This window comes from Oryzias latipes, chromosome 16 (assembly GCF_002234675.1).
Source record: "Oryzias latipes chromosome 16, ASM223467v1".
Classification (NCBI taxonomy): Eukaryota; Metazoa; Chordata; class Actinopteri; order Beloniformes; family Adrianichthyidae; genus Oryzias; species Oryzias latipes.
Window position 1 is genome coordinate 13,847,240 of NC_019874.2, and position 17,742 is coordinate 13,864,981.

General features: G+C 38.5%; 1 protein-coding gene across 1 annotated transcript in view; it reads right to left on the reverse strand.

Moving 5' to 3' along the window:
• The window catches only part of eif3h (eukaryotic translation initiation factor 3 subunit H), a 56,667-nt gene that overhangs the window by 12,260 nt on the left and 26,665 nt on the right, over positions 1-17,742 (reverse strand). Inside the window, exons 3-5 of the mRNA XM_004077766.4 lie at positions 15,972-16,139; positions 11,643-11,742; positions 8,853-9,002 (exon numbers count right to left, since the gene is read on the reverse strand). Of these exons, the coding sequence (XP_004077814.4) occupies positions 8,853-9,002; positions 11,643-11,742; positions 15,972-16,139 (418 nt within the window). The remainder of the gene's footprint in view (positions 1-8,852; positions 9,003-11,642; positions 11,743-15,971; positions 16,140-17,742) is intronic.

The following is a 17,742-nucleotide window of genomic DNA, read 5'->3' on the forward strand; positions in this document are numbered from 1 at the left end:
GATCAGTTTGTCACTTGGGAACATGAAAACTGATGGCCCAGGACCGAAAATCAGAGAAAAACGTGTGTACTACTGATGGTGTCAAGATTGATTCTCATTGACGAAAGCTCATTCAGAAGCTTTTGGTCAAAGCAATATGGTAGCTAATTGGCGTGAAGTGCATGCAAAATACAAGCTGAGGGACATTATTTTAGAAAGAGCCAACAAAACATGTCAGTTCTGCTGCAATTTGTTCATTGTGTGAATTTGTGTTGGGAAAGATGGTAGTCTAGACTTTGTTCGTTTTTGCGCAAATTGGGTTTTTGTTAGGGGTGTAACGATTCATTTTAACAATGATTGGATTCATATCATAATTTGTGGTTGTTGATATGATTCATAGTTGACATTGGTTCATTTTGAACAATCTGATTTGATAACATGTTTCCACACAGTGGACTTCAATGACGGCGTGATCTTTTTTGCTGCCACCACTTGTGTTGTGATGCACTTGGTCATTGTAAAATAAACCTACCATGTCTCATTCCAAATGTTGTTTTCCAATCTGGATATAATCGAGTTATTTTATTTTGAAACAATTCTATAATGCAGTGTTTTTCAACCAGTGTGCCGCGGCACACTAGTGTGCCGTGGGAGATGGTCAGGTGTGCCGTGGGAAATTGTCCTCATTAACTGATCTAAAAACGTTTACCATCTCCAGGAAATCAGCTCTGTGTTCATCCAAACTGGCCCTGATAAAACACTGAATAGTTAGGAATATGAAAGATCGTAAAATACTTTTTTCATTGTGTTTATTTGATTCTATTAAATACATTTTGAACGAATGACGGTACCACAATTTAGCCACAGCTTAAGCTCTGTTTTAGGAAAAGTCCCGCCCCTTTAACTGTCTCCACCAATCATTCTTGGATTCTTAATCACATGTCATCAGTCTGACCAATCAGAAGTGGTTAAAGTCTTCACTTCCTTGTTCTGATTCTGCTCATAAAGTATCTCAGTTCCAACAAAAATACCAGCTAAAGCTCGTCTTTAGCGGTGTAGCTTCCCACAAAACCCAGAGTCAGACCGTGGAACAAGTGAACAAAACAATGAAGCTCAGAGACGCCTGTCTGTCTGCGGTCGGCGGATTTTTGTACTACATCTCCCATGATGCATTGGGTTAAATTGACAGCGTCTCAGCGCACAATGAGTCTCTCCTCTTAACGTCTTAAGACAAGAACGAACACACATCAAACAGTTTTTGAATATTTTAACTTAACTTTTATTACATCTTTTAGAAAAAACAACTGCAGCTTCCAGCTTTTTCTGCCACAATGATTATCAAAAAAATGCATGTGAGATTGCAGAGGGGCTGTAGATCAATATGAGCTTTTCCCTTTTATTTATTTTATTTTTTTTTAATTTTTGGATGCTGGTGTGCCGCGGGATTTTTGTCAAGGTTAAAGTGTGCCGTGGCTCAAAAAAGGTTGAAAAACACTGCTATAATGGTATAGGTAAATTTGATTAACAACTACCCTCAGACGCCTTAATCTAGTTGGAATATAAATTGATTAATCAAGTAAGTCGATTAATTGTTGCACGGCTAGTTTTTATTCAGTTACAGTTCACTTTACTTGTCGCTAGTAAAGCTGGGAGTTTTTCTGCTTCTTTGGCAATACAGAAACCTGTGGACAAACACAGACCATAAAGCAGCAGAGTGGTAATAATATTGATGCAGGAAAAATAGGAAAAGTTGATTAATTTTTAGTGTGAGGTAGGCATAGTCAAGACTGCGCTAGTTGTAAAATTGATGAGATCTGGAGAAACTGCATCTAATGAAAGCAGGGACCAACTGAGAATCAACGTTTCTGTTTCTGTATTCAAGAGAAAGAGAATTTATGTACTTGGCACAATCAGCATTTGCTGATATTGGAAATTAGCTATCTTTTCTACTATTTTGGGTGGCTGTGTTTACGAACAAGCTACTCTTCATTATTTCTTGAAAAGATTGCTTAAAACATTGATTGCTATCAGATAAATAGGAGTGTAAAAACTGCACACTGTATAATACATTCCACACTGTAGGGCAACTGTCTGCAAGCTCCAAAGACTTTAATTATTTCAAAGGGTCTGCAAACTTTGCAATCAATATTGCATTAGAAATCAAAGTCTACCTAGGGATTTCCTATCATTACCAAGTCTGCTTTAAGGTCAGCTTCAATGGTAGCCTTTTTATTTTACTGTAGGATTGCTTTTTACATACTCTTATGTGCAGGAGAGAACAGGCGGTGTCGACATGCAAAAAGAAAAAACAAAAACACTAAAACTGGCTGACATTCAGTAAACTGGAGGTTCAGAGGGCGGCTGCTTAACAAACCTGCCAAGAAAATGACTTCCCTTCTTAGATGGAACGTTTTATTCTGATGAAGTCTTTTTAACTGATTGACTGGGGCGCAAAAAGGATTGCTGGCTTGCCTCTATAGCTGAATAATTTGTTTCTAAAAGGACACAGAATCCTCTGCATATCTGTGCCTAACGGTGCATAATCTTGGCTGAAACACAGATATGATAAAAAGATTTGCAGGAAATTTTCCCTTAGGAGAAAGATTTATGTGGAAACGGCTGAAACACTGCAAACCGCAATCCTCAACACCGGTAATTCATTTTCATTCATTCATCTTCTTCCGTTTATCCCTTTCAGGGTGACGGGGCTGCCGAAGCCTATCCCAGCTACTTAAGGGCGAAGGCCAGTCTATCGCAGGGTCACACGTATCACACACCCATGCACACTCACATTCACACCTATGGACAATTTGGAGTGACCAAATAACCTATGAAGCCTGTTTTTTGGACGGTGGGACGAAGGCGCAGTCCCCGGAGAAAACCTACGCATGCACAGGGAGAACATGCAAACTCCTCGCAGAAAGGTCCCTCAGCAGGCAAGAGCGCTAACCAATGCGCCACCGTGCAGCCCAACCTACGCGGGGAAACCCCAATGGATTTCCATACCGGTAATTTTTCTATTTAAATCTTAAAACAATACATAACAATACTTTAAAACAAGAATCTATAACAGCCTTTGAAAGATCTATTTCAAAGGTGCATATTTGTCGAAAATCGACTGAAAGACCATCTCTAATCATCTTTTGATCTATTGCAAAAGCCTTCTCAGAGGTCTTTTAATCATGGTTATACCATTTTTTGCTAAAATCAAAAATACCTGTACTGTTTTCTAGGATAGTTTCTGCAGAGCGGCAGTAGTTCATTAGAACTCCACATCTGACTTGTGGGCGGGACTGTTGTAGCTCATTAAGCCCGCCCCTACTTCACGTCATATCTGTTTACATGCTCTCCTGCTAACTTACAGCCCCTCACAACCCCAACCTAACATCAGAATGGAGTGGGGCAGGGAGCTAGTGGCTTGATGTAGTAGCCTCTACATCAGTGTTTTTCAACCAGTGTGCCGCGGCACACTAGTGTGCCGTGGGAGATGGTCAAGTGTGCCGTGGGAAATTGCCCTCATTAACTGATCTAAAAACATTTCCCATCTCCAGGAAATCAGCTCTTTGTTCATCCAAACAGGTCCTGATAAAACACTGAGTAGTTAGGAATATAAACGATCATAAAATACTTTTTTCTTTGTGTTTATTTGATTCTATTAAAGACATTTTGATAAGAATGACGGTAACGCGAAATAGCTGCAGCTATAACTGTGTAAGGAAAAGTCCCGCAGCTTTTACTGTCTCCACGACTCCACCAATCATTCTTGAAGGCTTAATCACATGTCATCAGTCTGACCAATCAGAAGTGGTTAAAGTCTCCACTTCCTTGTTCCAAATTAGCTCATAACTCAGTCAGTTCCGACAAAAACACCAGCTAAAGCTCGTCTTTAGCGGTGTAGCTTTCCACAGAATCCGGTATCAGACCGTGGAACAAGTGAACAAAACCATGAAGCTCAGAGACGCGAGTCTTTCTGCCGTTTTCTCGCAGTTTTCACACTACATCTCCCATGATGCATTGGCTTAAAGGGACAGCGTCTTGAAAACACAACGAACATACAGCTTGTATGTAACTTAACTTTTATTACATCTTTTAGAAAAACATCTGCAACTTCCTGCTTTTTCTGCCACAATTATCACAAAAATGCAAGTCAGATTGCCGGGGGGGGGGGGGGGGGGGGGGGCTGTAGATCAAAACAGACTATGAGTTTCTGCTTTTTTTTTTTTTTTGGGATGCTGGTGTGCCGCGGGATTTTTGTCAAGGTTAAAGTGTGCCGTGGCTCAAAAAAGGTTGAAAAACACTGCTCTACATCACACCAACAAGTTTTCTTTAAAAATCATTTTTCTTGTCAGTTCCTGATTCACTAGGATTTGAATAAAGAAATACTCAGAAATGCAATTTTAAGATCAGCTTCCTTTATATATTCTCCATCATCAAAAAATGCCACAAGAATGTCTTAAAAACACCCAATACTCAATTTCCATTGGGGTGGGTTTGGAAAGTTAAACACATTGTTTACATCACCAACTACTCTGATTACACTTTCCTTGTTTTTTAAATTAGCTGATCATCTTCAGTTTTTCTGATGAAAGCTGCTCATGGAGTCACTGTAAAGAAAGCATAGCGGATGCAAACTGGGAGCTTTAGAATTACTGCAACTTCTCAAATATTGACTCAGTAAATAGAACTAAAATGGAATAAAACAGAATATTTTGGCTTCTACCACTGGATCGCCACAGAAAATTGTCTCCATCTCCTTTTGATCTTTGTCATCTTCTCATCTGTCGTGTCTTTTTTCAGGTCTTCCTCCCGTCTGGTAGCCCCATCCCTAACTTCTACTCCTGATTGACCTTTCATCTCTTCTTTACACCTGACCAAAGCATCAGTCTAACCTAACTCTCCCAGTCTCTAAACTGTCCTACCTGTGCTGTCCCTCTAATTTACTGCCTGTCCATCATTGTCATTCCCAATGAACATCTCAGCATCTTTAACTTCTCCACTTCCAGCTCTGCTTCCTCTGTTTTTGTCAGTGCCGCTTTCTCCACTCCATGCAACATAGCTGCTCTCACTGCAGTTTTGTAAACCTCCTTCGCTCTGGCAGACACCCTTCTATCAAAGATCCCTCCTGGGACTTTTCTCCAACTAGTTCACCCTGCATGTTTCCACAATAAATAAATAAATGCTTACAGTGATAAAACTATAAATGCCACCTGGAGTTGTGCTACCTGACAAATTGGACATTTTTCTAATTAGAAATGTTTCTTTCCAAAAACCTAATCCATTAAATTGCTGGTTTTTGCTTGTTAAGCAGTTAGAAATACAGTGGTCCCTCGCTATAATGCGTCCTGATTGGCTGTAGAGCATTGTCATGCAATCTCCTGTGTCATGTACAGAATGCGTTCAGTTTGCAACATTTAGATGAATCTTTAATCTCTAAAAGATTTATTTTTTTGAATCATATAATACTGAACTTTTTTTTTACAAAGGATAAAACTTTGAGAGTTCTACTAAGAAATGGTCAATATTAATGTCTGTCTGAGAAAAGTGTATCAAGTGTGTATTCTAGAGTCTTACAGCCTTAAAACATCAGCAATATGTGCAAAAATAAAACTGACTAGTTCACGGATTTCGACTACCGCGTGTTATTTTTAGACCATAACTCCCAGGATAAACAAGAGAACAACTATATATTCATTTAAGCAATGAAACATGAAACAAGCTAACAACATACTTGGGTCTAAAGTAAAAATTAGCAGGGCGATCAACCATAAGTACACAAGTAAGTAAACAAATATGGTAAGTCAATACAAAGGGATTTTATTTTAGAAAACGTGCTAAAGCTATAAATTGTAAGATTTTGGCAATTTGTAAAGAAAACTAAAAATCTGGGCAAAAGCTGTGAACTATTTGTGTCAGATAGCGAATAAAAAGTAAATAAGAGAAAAGATGAAACATTGCTTTTAAAAGCACAGATAGACAATATTACGACTATGTTCTCATGGATTAATTGGGGTTTAAATGCAGATTCGTTTAGTTTCTGGTTGTGAAATGCAGCACAGCATAAACATCAACGTTTGAAATTTTAACCCAGTCCAGTGAAATCAAAGAAACTGCCTAGGAAGCTTTGAATCAGCCAACTGACATAACTTCATTAGTTTTGTGCAAAATGTGATAAAGAAGCTGGATATGATTAGTTGGAACACCATTTTTATGATACCCATAATTCCTTTTTTTTTTTTAATTGCAATTTTAAAAATTTGTTTCTGAATCTGTAAGCGGTCTTTGATGAGGACACTCTAGCTGGTAATGCCGCAGAGACACTTGAAGGCTGTTGGTTGGGTTGAAAAGGCTACATAGCTAATTTTCCATTCATGCAATCCATCACCTTGATCAACATCATCATCTGTGGTAAGAACAACTCTGCTTGGTGGAGTGAAACTGCACTCACTGAGCCTTTTCACATAGATGACATTGACAAATGGGGCTGCAGATTGGAAAATGAGACAAAAGGAAAAACAGTGAATAAAACCCATTATCGTTGACTTTTTTTTCTTTTTGTGAAAGAGTGGAAGTGTGCAGGAAAAGGGTGGGGCTGTCAGCAGAAGATGCAGAAAGACGGACATTACAATTCCTTTCAAGGACGGAGCCGTGCAGCTATCTGACAACTTCAGGAAACAATTTCATCTGGCAAGACACTGCAGGGGCAGTCGTGTCAGTCGGGCCGAGGGGAAGACAATTATGATACACCCCCATTTGAGCAGTATCAAAAGCTATGTTTCAACTTCATAGCAGTCATACCGGAAAAATGAATAACATCAAAGATAAGCAAGTCTATCTGACAACTCATAATAAATGACTTTGTTGGTGCTCAGCTTGGTTAGCCATACATCCTAGGAAGCTGCTCTCTTGTGCTTTTCATTTAAGTAACGGTTTACATACATAGAAGAATGTAGATGAAAAGAACCGGCACCTCCGTGTCTAAATCAGCATTTTCTGTGCTTATTGTGCTAATTTCTCACACCTGCCCCTGGGAAGCTTTTTGATTAGCAGCTCCACTGCTGTTGCTCCACTTGCAGCAGTTTATCTCCATAAATGATTGCTGATAAATGCTCCAGAGGCTGATGCTGAGAGCATCTGAGATTTAAATGCACGACTTAAAGAGCCTCAGTTTGAGATGATGTGCAGGGCTGATCTTTGTTCCTATCATGCGCAGCAGTTTGACAGGATATCCTATTTGTGAACACGTTTCTGAAAATAAAAAGCACGTGTGACATTTAAATGTTTGCTTAAAGCATTTATAGGTGCCACGAGTGTCGTCTGCAGAAGCAAGACTTTATAGGAATTATTTCTACAACCAAACTACATTTTCCTCTAAATCCATTTAAAGCTAATATAAAAGCCCAGCGCGTGGCACTAACTGACACATTCCTTCATTAACTGAGACAGCAGAGTTTATTTTATCCAGCTAGTTGCAGTTGTTTCTATGGCACTGCAGATCCGCCGATTCTGACCTTGGCCTCGTGGATACCATCAGGCGCATATTAAATGTGGCAAAAGTGATCTGAATGTGACCCAGACGCTGCACATTAGTGCTGGTCAGCTCTGCATTAAATGACAAATAGGCAAACACAGGAGATCCAAAACAGCTTTTGTGAGAAATTACTTTTCATAGACAGAATTTGGATCCAGTACCTCTTAGTTTTGTTAGCTGAATTAAATTAAAAAAGCATGCATTATCAGTGTACTGCATGAGCATGTGTACATGAGTGATTTTTCATAGTTTTTGTTTTGTGTTTATAAAATAGGAAAAAGACAGAGGTAGGGATAAAGCTGCAGGCATCAATCATTTTTTCTGTCTCTGTTCTCATCAGGTGGCTTTAAGAACTTTGCAGAAGACAGAGATTAATGCCCAACAGTTCCCTAATGTCAAATCAATTTTAATTCAGCAGTAGCTTTAAGTCGCACCAGTGAAGGCAGCCAGCAGGGCTTCCAGACTCACCATGATGTGGATTTCAAGCAGGTAAACAGCCATTTTTATGCAATCTTGTAGTAACTACGAGTAATAAATTGTAACAATATTTTAGTTTTTCCATGAACATCCCATGTTTGGAAATTTTCTAATTACTGATTAAAATAAAATTTCGTCAGTTGTAGGAATGTTTTCTAAGCATTCTGCAAATATTTCAAGGCACCACAATTTCTTTCTTTTTTCTTTTCTTTTAAGGAATTAGCCTGACCTTTAGCTTAGACAACTCAGTATATGAAAGCATTTTTCTTTTCTTGGACCATTGGTTGTCTACTGAAGTATAGACCCATGGAAATATTGGAGGAAATGACTTCAGGCACCACCGATGGAAATGTATGTAGGACAGGAAGGAAATGGTCTAAAAAAGAATCTAGATTTTGGGGGGAAAGAACATATCAAAGGAGACTTTATTTTGTATTTTCAAAAAATGCACAAAAGTGTAGCCTTCACTTAAAGTATGCGAGAATCAGGACTTAAATTTGTGCGGTTGATGCAGCAGATTAAAATTCTTTTCCTGGTATGCTGTCTGTTATGTTTTTCTGAGTTTTGCTTTCAAGAAAACTGTAATGAGATCATGTATCTGCGTTTATGGAGAAAGTTGAGTGAATCTGACAAAAGACCTTCTAAAAATATGAATGTTGTCTTCTTTTCTTCTTTTTTTTTTAAAATGGGAGCCTTTTTACTTTATGTGAATCATCACAGCTGCTTAAAAATCAGTAGGTGACAGAATCAAGTAAAAAATAAGAAACTTCCAAAAATCCTCCTGATGAGGAAAGTATCATGTACTGATTTAAATTCATCTACAAAGATAAATTAATTGGGTAAAATGGTGCACGAGGTTATGTCTGACCTGCTGGAGAGGTTGAGCAGTTCGTGCTTGTCTGCAACGGTGGACTTGTCTTCCAGCTCCCACATCAGCACGTTGATGAGGTGGGAGTTTTTGATGACGATGGGCACCTCCTCAAACATGTTCTCAAAGCCAATGCTGGCCTTCTTCAAGCTGTAAACACAGAGAGAAAAGGAAAATGAAGCTGATGGTTGTGATCCTAACATGGGTCACCCAGCACTAACAGATTATGAATTCAGATCCTGGATTCTGTTTATCTGTCGGTTAATGTATTTTAATGGATCTTTCATTCTTCTCCATCAACACTGGAAAAATCTGGTTAGACAGCTCAACATAACAGTCCACTTTCAGAGGACGTGTTCCCTTCAAAAACAGAAAATGAGTTGTTTCTTTCCAAGAGGACAGATGGCTTAAATGAAGCAGCTAGAATGAGAACACATGAGTGTCAGTGGTGAAAATGAAAGAAATTAGGTTAAATCAATTAAAAAAAAGATGAAAGTAAAGTTCAGAAAAACACAGGCAGAGTGGTGCAACAGTTAAAGTCCCACTCCAATCATCTTTTGATCTATTGTAAAAGCATTCCCGGTGGTCTTTGAATTATGATTATGCCGTTTTAAGCCAAAATCAAAAAACCTGTGTCATTTTCTAGGAATGTTTCTGCAGAGCTGCAAGAGTTTATTAGAAATTCACCTCTGAGTTGTTCTTTTAGCGTGGACCAACCCCGCCCCCACTTCCTGTCACCTATAACTGAGCTCTCTGTTAACACGCTCTCCTGCAAGCTTGCAGCTCCTCACACTCCCAATCTAAAATTACCAGTGCAACAAAAATGCAGAGAAATATCGGAGCAATCCAGTCATACAGTTTTGAGCCAGATGCCAACTCAGACGAGGAAAATAAAGATGTACATGGATCTAGTCGTCTGCCAGTGGATGCATCAGAAGGGCAGGAAGCTTGTGGCCCGCCCAGTGTATTTTCTATGCAACTAAAACTTTTTCAAACAGCGTTTTTTGTGTCTGTGCCTGATTCCCAAGGATTTAAATAAAAAAATACTCAGAAATGCAGTTTTAATTTTCTTTATAGATGTCCTCCATCATGACAAAAATACCACAAGAACACCAAAAACACAGTTGTCATCAGTTGGTCTTTCTAAAAAAACAGACATCACTTTTCATAACAGAGTATACTTAAGAATGGGGGGTTGCATACGTTTTCAAGGACATTTAGCAGGAAAGGATCCTTAGTTAAGGTTTTATCTTATATCTAACCCTCTATAAACTGATTTTATTTTTCACTGTAGAGTGAATTTTACTAACAATGATGAGGACCTACAATACACATGGATTGTTTTTGTTGAGTTTGCAATTTGTTGATTTTTTTGCAGCATGTTCTACAAAATAGAGGTAAAGTATTAAAATCTCATCCCCAGGATCAATATTCAGTGAGTTACTCTAATATGTGCATTGTTCCAGCAACAAAGATGTTTACATAATGCGTGTTTGTTTGATATATGGACAGGAAGTGTATCATTTGATCATGTTAAGGATTCTGAGTGCAAGATTCCCTCAGGCAAACTTTAAGATAAGATTGAGGCACAAAGGCTGGCAAAGCTGCCTCGGGCGTTGAGTAGAGAAGACAAGTGAGCATGAATTATAGCAGAACATCGGGAGAAATCAATAAAATGAGTAGTGTTTGTCAGAATTTGGGGAAAAATATCTATTTAATGAACTATAAAATGCATTACCAAAATAATAACCCCTTGAAGTTATTGAACGGCAATCATGGAGTTGGAGGAAAGTTCAAAAGGGGCTGCTTCCAATCAGCGCACTTTTATCTACATTTCTCACTCAATGTGGACCACAGTATGTTCAACCTTTCAACATCAAATGCTTGAAGCTGAAGAAGAACTGTTCCTTTTTTTCTTTTGGGGATAAAAAGAAAAGAAAAAAGGGTATGAATTTTTGGTAAATAGAAAAAAATAAAAATGAATAAAGCTGAATTTGTAATAATAGAACTAATATTACCCGTTCTGGCCCTGGGCTGTCCCATTTCAGTTGAGGCTTGTTGGGAACAATGAAAGTGGCAGATTGGAGCTATAATAAATCATAGGAACTAATGAAAAGCTGCAGAAACTAAAGTAATCCTGAGTCCAGGCCCAACACTAAGGGTCAATAACAGACTGGCTGGAAAGGGACTCACACGGGTGAAAAAATACAGAGGGGTGGAAATTAAATAGTACCAAATACACTTCCAATAGTAGGCTGCTTGGAATTGACTGCAACTCAAAGCTTCTGGGACTTCCATGTTCCACTGACATGCTTGTATTAGCCCGAGCATTTGTGGCATCCTTATACATATGCTTTTTGCATGAGTGAGTTAGTGCTCTAGTGGCGCAATGAACTGCATGGGAAATAGTTCCCTCATTACATTTGTTTTTAGCTGCAATTTAAAAGCAATTACGATAAGCCTTAGGGGTCACAAAAAGCGTAAACATGGAACATTTATTTGACGGGCAAGGAGGAGTGAGCTGATAAATCATGATGATGATCATCATCATCAGCGTCCATCTCCAACTGCCACTAAATGCCTCCCCTGGGGATGCACCAGGCTGTGTTTGCATTCCCCAAATAAACAGAATTAAACCAGGGAAAAGGGGAAAATTTAACTGCAAGTATGGGCAATGAGGGGCCGATGGTTTTAAACAAATAGATGAAAGGAATATTTGATGGTTGCTACACTTAATCCAAAGAGCAGCAGCAGGAGTGTTTTTGTGTACTCTTGTAAAAAACCACTCACCCCTCTGGTGTAAAATCTTTCTCTTTGCAGATCTCCATGAGTTTGGGGGTAAGCCTGTAGGCTTTGAGAGACAGGGAGCCTTGGGCTGTCTTGATGGGATCTGAAATCAAGAAAAAAAGTGAATTGTTTACTTTTATGCAGCTAACAAATCTTGTTTCCTTGTTTTTTTTTCCTTCACATAATAATGCCTGCATGCTCTAACAGCACTCATGGGAGGTAAAGAGAAATGGGCTGAGAGTTCTAAAGATGCTAATGATTAAACAAACAGAAAATATCAGACACGATTTTCCTGTTTAAAAAAAATGTTTTTTTTTTATTTTTTATTTAATGGTGGAGCCTTAAGAGCAACTGTTTGCCATCCTCTGCTATGAATCTTAAATTTATTCCTAAACAAAAAAAATGACTAAGAAATTTTGGGGGCTAACAGTTAAGCTATAAGAACCCATGGCGACATCAGTGATAGAAAAACATAAGATAAGATGTTTTGTGGTCCAACTTGTATTGTGGCACATTCCACTTGTTCTGATTTATTGTATTTATTTAAAAAGATTTCACCAAAGCTTTCAACGTTTTCCGTTGCCTTCCGAATAAATCTTTTGAATCCAAAGGACTGACAGCCCAGATGAAGTTTTGGTGCCAACAATTCCCTTTCCGATTGCCTGGTCATTTACTTACAGATTAGCTGGCCCCAAACAAAACTGACAGTTAGCCGAGAGTCACGGCTCATCGCCGCCAAGAGGGAAGAAAGTCCTGATCAGGACAGCTCTCCTAAGCCCACAGAAACCATGCTCTGCATAGAAATGCAGAATATACTAGACTGGGATTTTTATGCAATTTCTTCTTTTTTAGTGGTACTAAGGAAGCAATTAGTATATATTTTGTTTCCTCCAACAAGTATTTATTTTATTCAACACGCAAAATACCAAGAAAGCCCAAAAAATGAATGCAAAAAAGTAAATGCGTATTTTGCTGGAGCAGCACACAGAGGTATCAGAAAGTTCAAATGGTCAACACCCATGCAATATTCACTTCTACTTAATATTTCCAAACAGGGGTAAACTGTTATTATAAAGCTTCTTACTAATGAGGCACAAAGCCCCATCAGATGCACTCAATGTTCCTGACTTAGCAGCTCTAGTAAGATGTGTGTCTATTCTAACCTATAACCTTCAACTGTTTGCCTCCCCTGTAGAAACAATTGCTACGGGGAACGCAATTAACCAGTTAGCTTAACTACCCACTTTGCTTCCAAGCTCACTGCACAGGAGCCATTTACCCACCAGTCGTCCGAATGATTGATCCTTTCATCGGCATGAAATGACCGGTGAGCCGATGACAAAGAAAACAAAGAAGAAATCAATGTATTTCTTCCCCTTTGACTTTAAACAGATAATGTAAATTCCTTTGGGGTGCTTTGATCCTTTAAGTGCTGAATTATTGATTGACATTAACAGGAGGCCTGGTTTAGAATGAGAAAACCACCCGACTACAAGGTTTTTAGAGGAGCTGGCAGGAGAAGATCAAAGTTATGTTCCTGAAAATGATCCATCATCAGTTTGTACAATCTGGAGAAAGAAAAGTTTCAGAAAAGACAAGAGATGCAGTTTCTTCATACTAACAGTTATGGAAATGCTGCAATGTTTGAAGCCTTTTCTTACTTTTAAATAAAATATTTATTTTTCCCGTTATGGATAAGTACCTTTTAAAGTAATCTGGTTCAATCCTTGGGTAAGTCTTCCTTTTTGCTTTTAAACTGTAGACAATTATTCAATCTGGCGTTTTGATCAAAGGGCGCCATTTGTTCTGCACTGTGGTGATACGTTTGCGCAATCTAAGGATCAGTGACGCAATATCATCAAATAAATATGTTTCTTTGCATCTGTGATCACTGCTTCATGGCTTCCGCTGAAGACAAGAAAAACGCCTTTTCACAAGTCAGCTAAAGAAAAGGAAATTGACAGTAGTAGCAGTAAAATGGCAGACATCAGTTGGTGTTTTCATACATTGGTAGAGCTGAATCAACTATAAAAAAATGATGTGTTTGTAGAATTGCTGCTATTCCCCTGTAGCAATTTCCCCCGGAACAAAGACAGGTGATACAGTGCTAAACCACACACCGGAAGCCAGGATCACAGAATCAGATGACTGACGGATGCCCCTGCTGTGATAAACGGTGGGCTTCGGCATCCTGTCAGGTCTGTTCAAACAGTGCTTGCTTTACTACTTACATGACAAGAGTGTATAAAGGTTTAACTATGATAACAAAAAATACCTTTATGCGATTTGAAAATGTGTATGTGGGGATCTACAAATGTGTATCCATCGGTGTGCAAATAATATCCCATTTGAAACCAGAAATTTCTTAGAATTTGATAAGAATCACAAACCTGTGTTAAAGGACTTTAAAACCCCAAACAAGTCACCTAAGAGGAAAAATAGCAAATCCACAATCCTTTGAATACACGCAGATTGCAGACGCTTTATAACTTATAGAGGATTTTTCCACTTCTCATAGCATAGTTTATGATGGATCGTGGATTTTAGGATGATTTTCTTTTAATATATATATATATATTTTAAAAAAAGAGAGATTTTCTTTTATCTATTATGGTACGTGCTACGTCTCCAGTCATTTTCCTTTCATGAGCTGTAAGACAAAATCCATGTTACAGGTTTTATTATTTTGCTATGCTCTAAGAACCGCATGTTCTGCTGTCCATCTACCAAAAAAAACATTACATGGAAATATTTGTTGATGTTTAACATTATGCATTAATTAAGTTATGTTAATTATACAATTTATGCTTTTGAATGGGGGGAAAAAAAGCATAGGACAAAAATTTTGAAATTTATTCTAAATCTCTGGAGGCAGATGAATCCTCTCAAAACTTCAAAAGCATTTGACAACAAATAACTTTATTTTCATATTATTTATTGTATTTGCACTTGTCTGTCTTTTATGGTTTAACAGGTTTTTTTTTTTACATGTTCTGCATGGGCACAAGGCCATGCTGGTCTAAGAGGGTCCTAATCTGGTTAAATAAAGGTCATGATGGTGATTTCATTTGTAATCTGTACTTATTTGGTAAATCGTTTGAGATTATCCTCAAATTTGCAAGTGTATGATAAAGAAGTCACACTCAAAATCCGTTTGAATTTCCATTTCTTGTGTGAATCTTGTCAAACAGGTTTGTGACTATTGGAATTTTGTGTTACACTTTTGCAAACTCTGTTGAATTAACCTTTAAGAACAGATCCGTCACGTCCCAAATACACACTTACAAACCTTTTGAATTTATTTGAAGTTCATACAAAACTGAAAAAGTCAGATAGGCCATTTTTTTGTGTCAGTAGAAATGACAAAAAGTGAGAGAAAAAATGATTTTCTGTGTGAAAGGGGCTAAAAAAGGTACTATTCCAGCCCAAATAAAGTTGAGAGCTGCTGGAGCCTCACTCAGATGCCAACGGGCGATCAAACCTTTCCCATGTTTTGATTTTAAAGACATAAGATGCAGATTTGCATCAAAGCCTTTATTAACAGACCCTCCGCTCCCCAGTATGTTTGAAAAGTACTTCATTACAATACTGATTTATCTCTGTATAAACATCTGACTCAAACCATCCCTCTGCTCGGAATTAGACTGTTTTTCATTCTGCTTGCCAAAACAATCATTTTTATGCAGCTTTGTGGTTTATTCTGCTGCAAAAGGGTCGCTTTGGGAATGTCTTCAAATCTTCAACTGCCAGACATTCAGGAATAAAAAACAGGTTGTAAATGTAATTTGAAGGTTTATTTAATTTATGCTCAATGTCTGGAAATGAAGAATTAATCGTCATAATTAACTATTATTAAATGCATTCATTGACAGAGAAGATTGTTAACCCTTGTAAAAGTCAGCCAAGATAAGAAAAATCAATAAAAATAATATTTTTTGTTGCTTTTTGCCTTGAGTTGGTAAAACACACAACTTTTAAAAAAAATAAATGTTTTCAAAATGTGCTTAATTCTTTGGTGGTGCAGGCATTTCAAAGGGTAAATGTACAGCCAGAGCAGACATGTACAACTTTGGCTTTTAGAAAAAAATTAATCTTAAGTTTCTACCTGCATACTGTCCATCTGTGAACAACTTGATTAATAATACCATCTTTTAATAAAAGTAACCTTTTAATACTTGCAAACTTTTTTAACTTCACGTTTATTCACTTCTATATACATATATAAACACATCTGAATAAAATAAATTCTTGGAGGATGTCTTGCACGATGATTACATTTATTCAGAAATTGATGTGCATTTTTGATCAGAACTATTTCCTGTTTCTACTCACCATAGATGAGAACAACCGATTCCTCAATGGCATGCTGGTAGCTGAACTGGGAGTCCAGTAGAGCTCTGCTGACAAACGAGCCATAGTAGGTGGACTGGTACCAGCCCACATGCAGATGGTCGATGTTGACGTGACGCAGAGAACGCATCATCTCCATCTGGTACTGGACTATAGGCAGAGACAAAGGCACAAGCGGAGGGTAAGGCATGGAAACTCAGGGAAATGAAACAACTGAAGAAAAAAAAAATGTATCTCCAAGATGAGCTTCACTATAATCAGCACTTTTTTTGGACGCGTGAACATCTAATGGCCATCTGGAACTGGACATGGTGTGTGAACAGAGGAGGAACATGGGGGATAAGGACGTTACAAATCTACAAGCAAATGAGTATTTGGAGCGTGAAGGACAAATTTGCTCTGCAACTGAGACAAACAAACAAAAAGTTCGATATTTTGTTATCAGATGGTTGTAACAAAGTTGTCAAAAACGCGCATCAGCTGGGATCAACTGTCATCTTCTGTGTCAGTAACTATATCTCAGTGAGGATAAAACAGCTGGACAGATACACGGGTCGGCTTCAGCTTCTGGAGAAGGCTAGATCCATTACAGGGAGAGCCATTTCATTACAGCAGACAGCTCCTAAGGACGCGCAGCTAGAAATACACCCTGCCTCATCGGCTGTAAGTAACATCCAGCGCAAGTGAGCAAAGCAGTATGTCTATGTAGGCTAGCTGGAGGACGTTGATAAATCAGGTTGTGATTGGGCAGCTGTGGCCCCCTAGACCCAGTCTGAAGAGCCCATCTCTTTCCTGCTGGGGCTGTTAACAAGAACAAAGTGGAAGACTGAAAAACAGACAGTGGAAAGCAATAGGTAAAATATTTTGGGGGGAAAAGCTAGGACAGTAGGTGGAGATAAGGAGAGGGGGGTGTTAAAAGGACGAAATGAAAGATCAGCACCTGACAAAAAAAAGGGTGGGAAGAGAAATAAAGGTGAGCCAGAACCGAAACGATAATCTCTCCTTCGTTACAAAGGTGATGTTTCCCCTTTGTCTATTTCTAATGGCATGAATGTGACCCTCAAGGCGATGCTATGTAAAGCAGGAAGCAATATAATTGAAAACAGATTATCATTCTATTTGATCACTTGGAGAAATGTGACCTTACAGAGCTCACGCTGTGTCTAAAGTGGCTTAGAGCAAAAGAAGAATCTGCAACCAGGCATGTGACTCCTTGAGGTTGTGTTTTTTTTGTTTTTTGCATTAATTTAACACATCCTGAAGCTAAAACGCACATTTTTTGTAAACATGTTTTCTGTGCCTTGATGAAAAACGCACAGAAACTAAAAACTAAACAAAAATAACCATACGCCCCAACGAGAACATGGATCTGAAATTCACCATCATAAGCAATGGAGGACAGCCGGGCACAGGGGCCCTATTCACAGGCTGTCGAGCAGAGGTGGACCAGATGAAACTATCTATCCTTTTAATCTCGCCCTTTTATTTTGTGATTGACATGGTCAAGAGACAAAAGTAAGCGCGGCAAATGGGCAGGGGGGGGGGGGGGTGAGAAAAGGGCAGAGAAATTGAGGAAGATATGGTGCAGAAAGGAAAGCGAGGATGTAATTTGGAGACAAACCGGAGAAGAGGATGGTGTCAGGAGTCAAGTGAAAAGAAACACACAAACCTGAGATCCTACATTTTCTGGCTGGACAAAAATAGTCATTAGGATTTCGAACATTTACAAGTACGTACAGCAAATGAGCAGAAT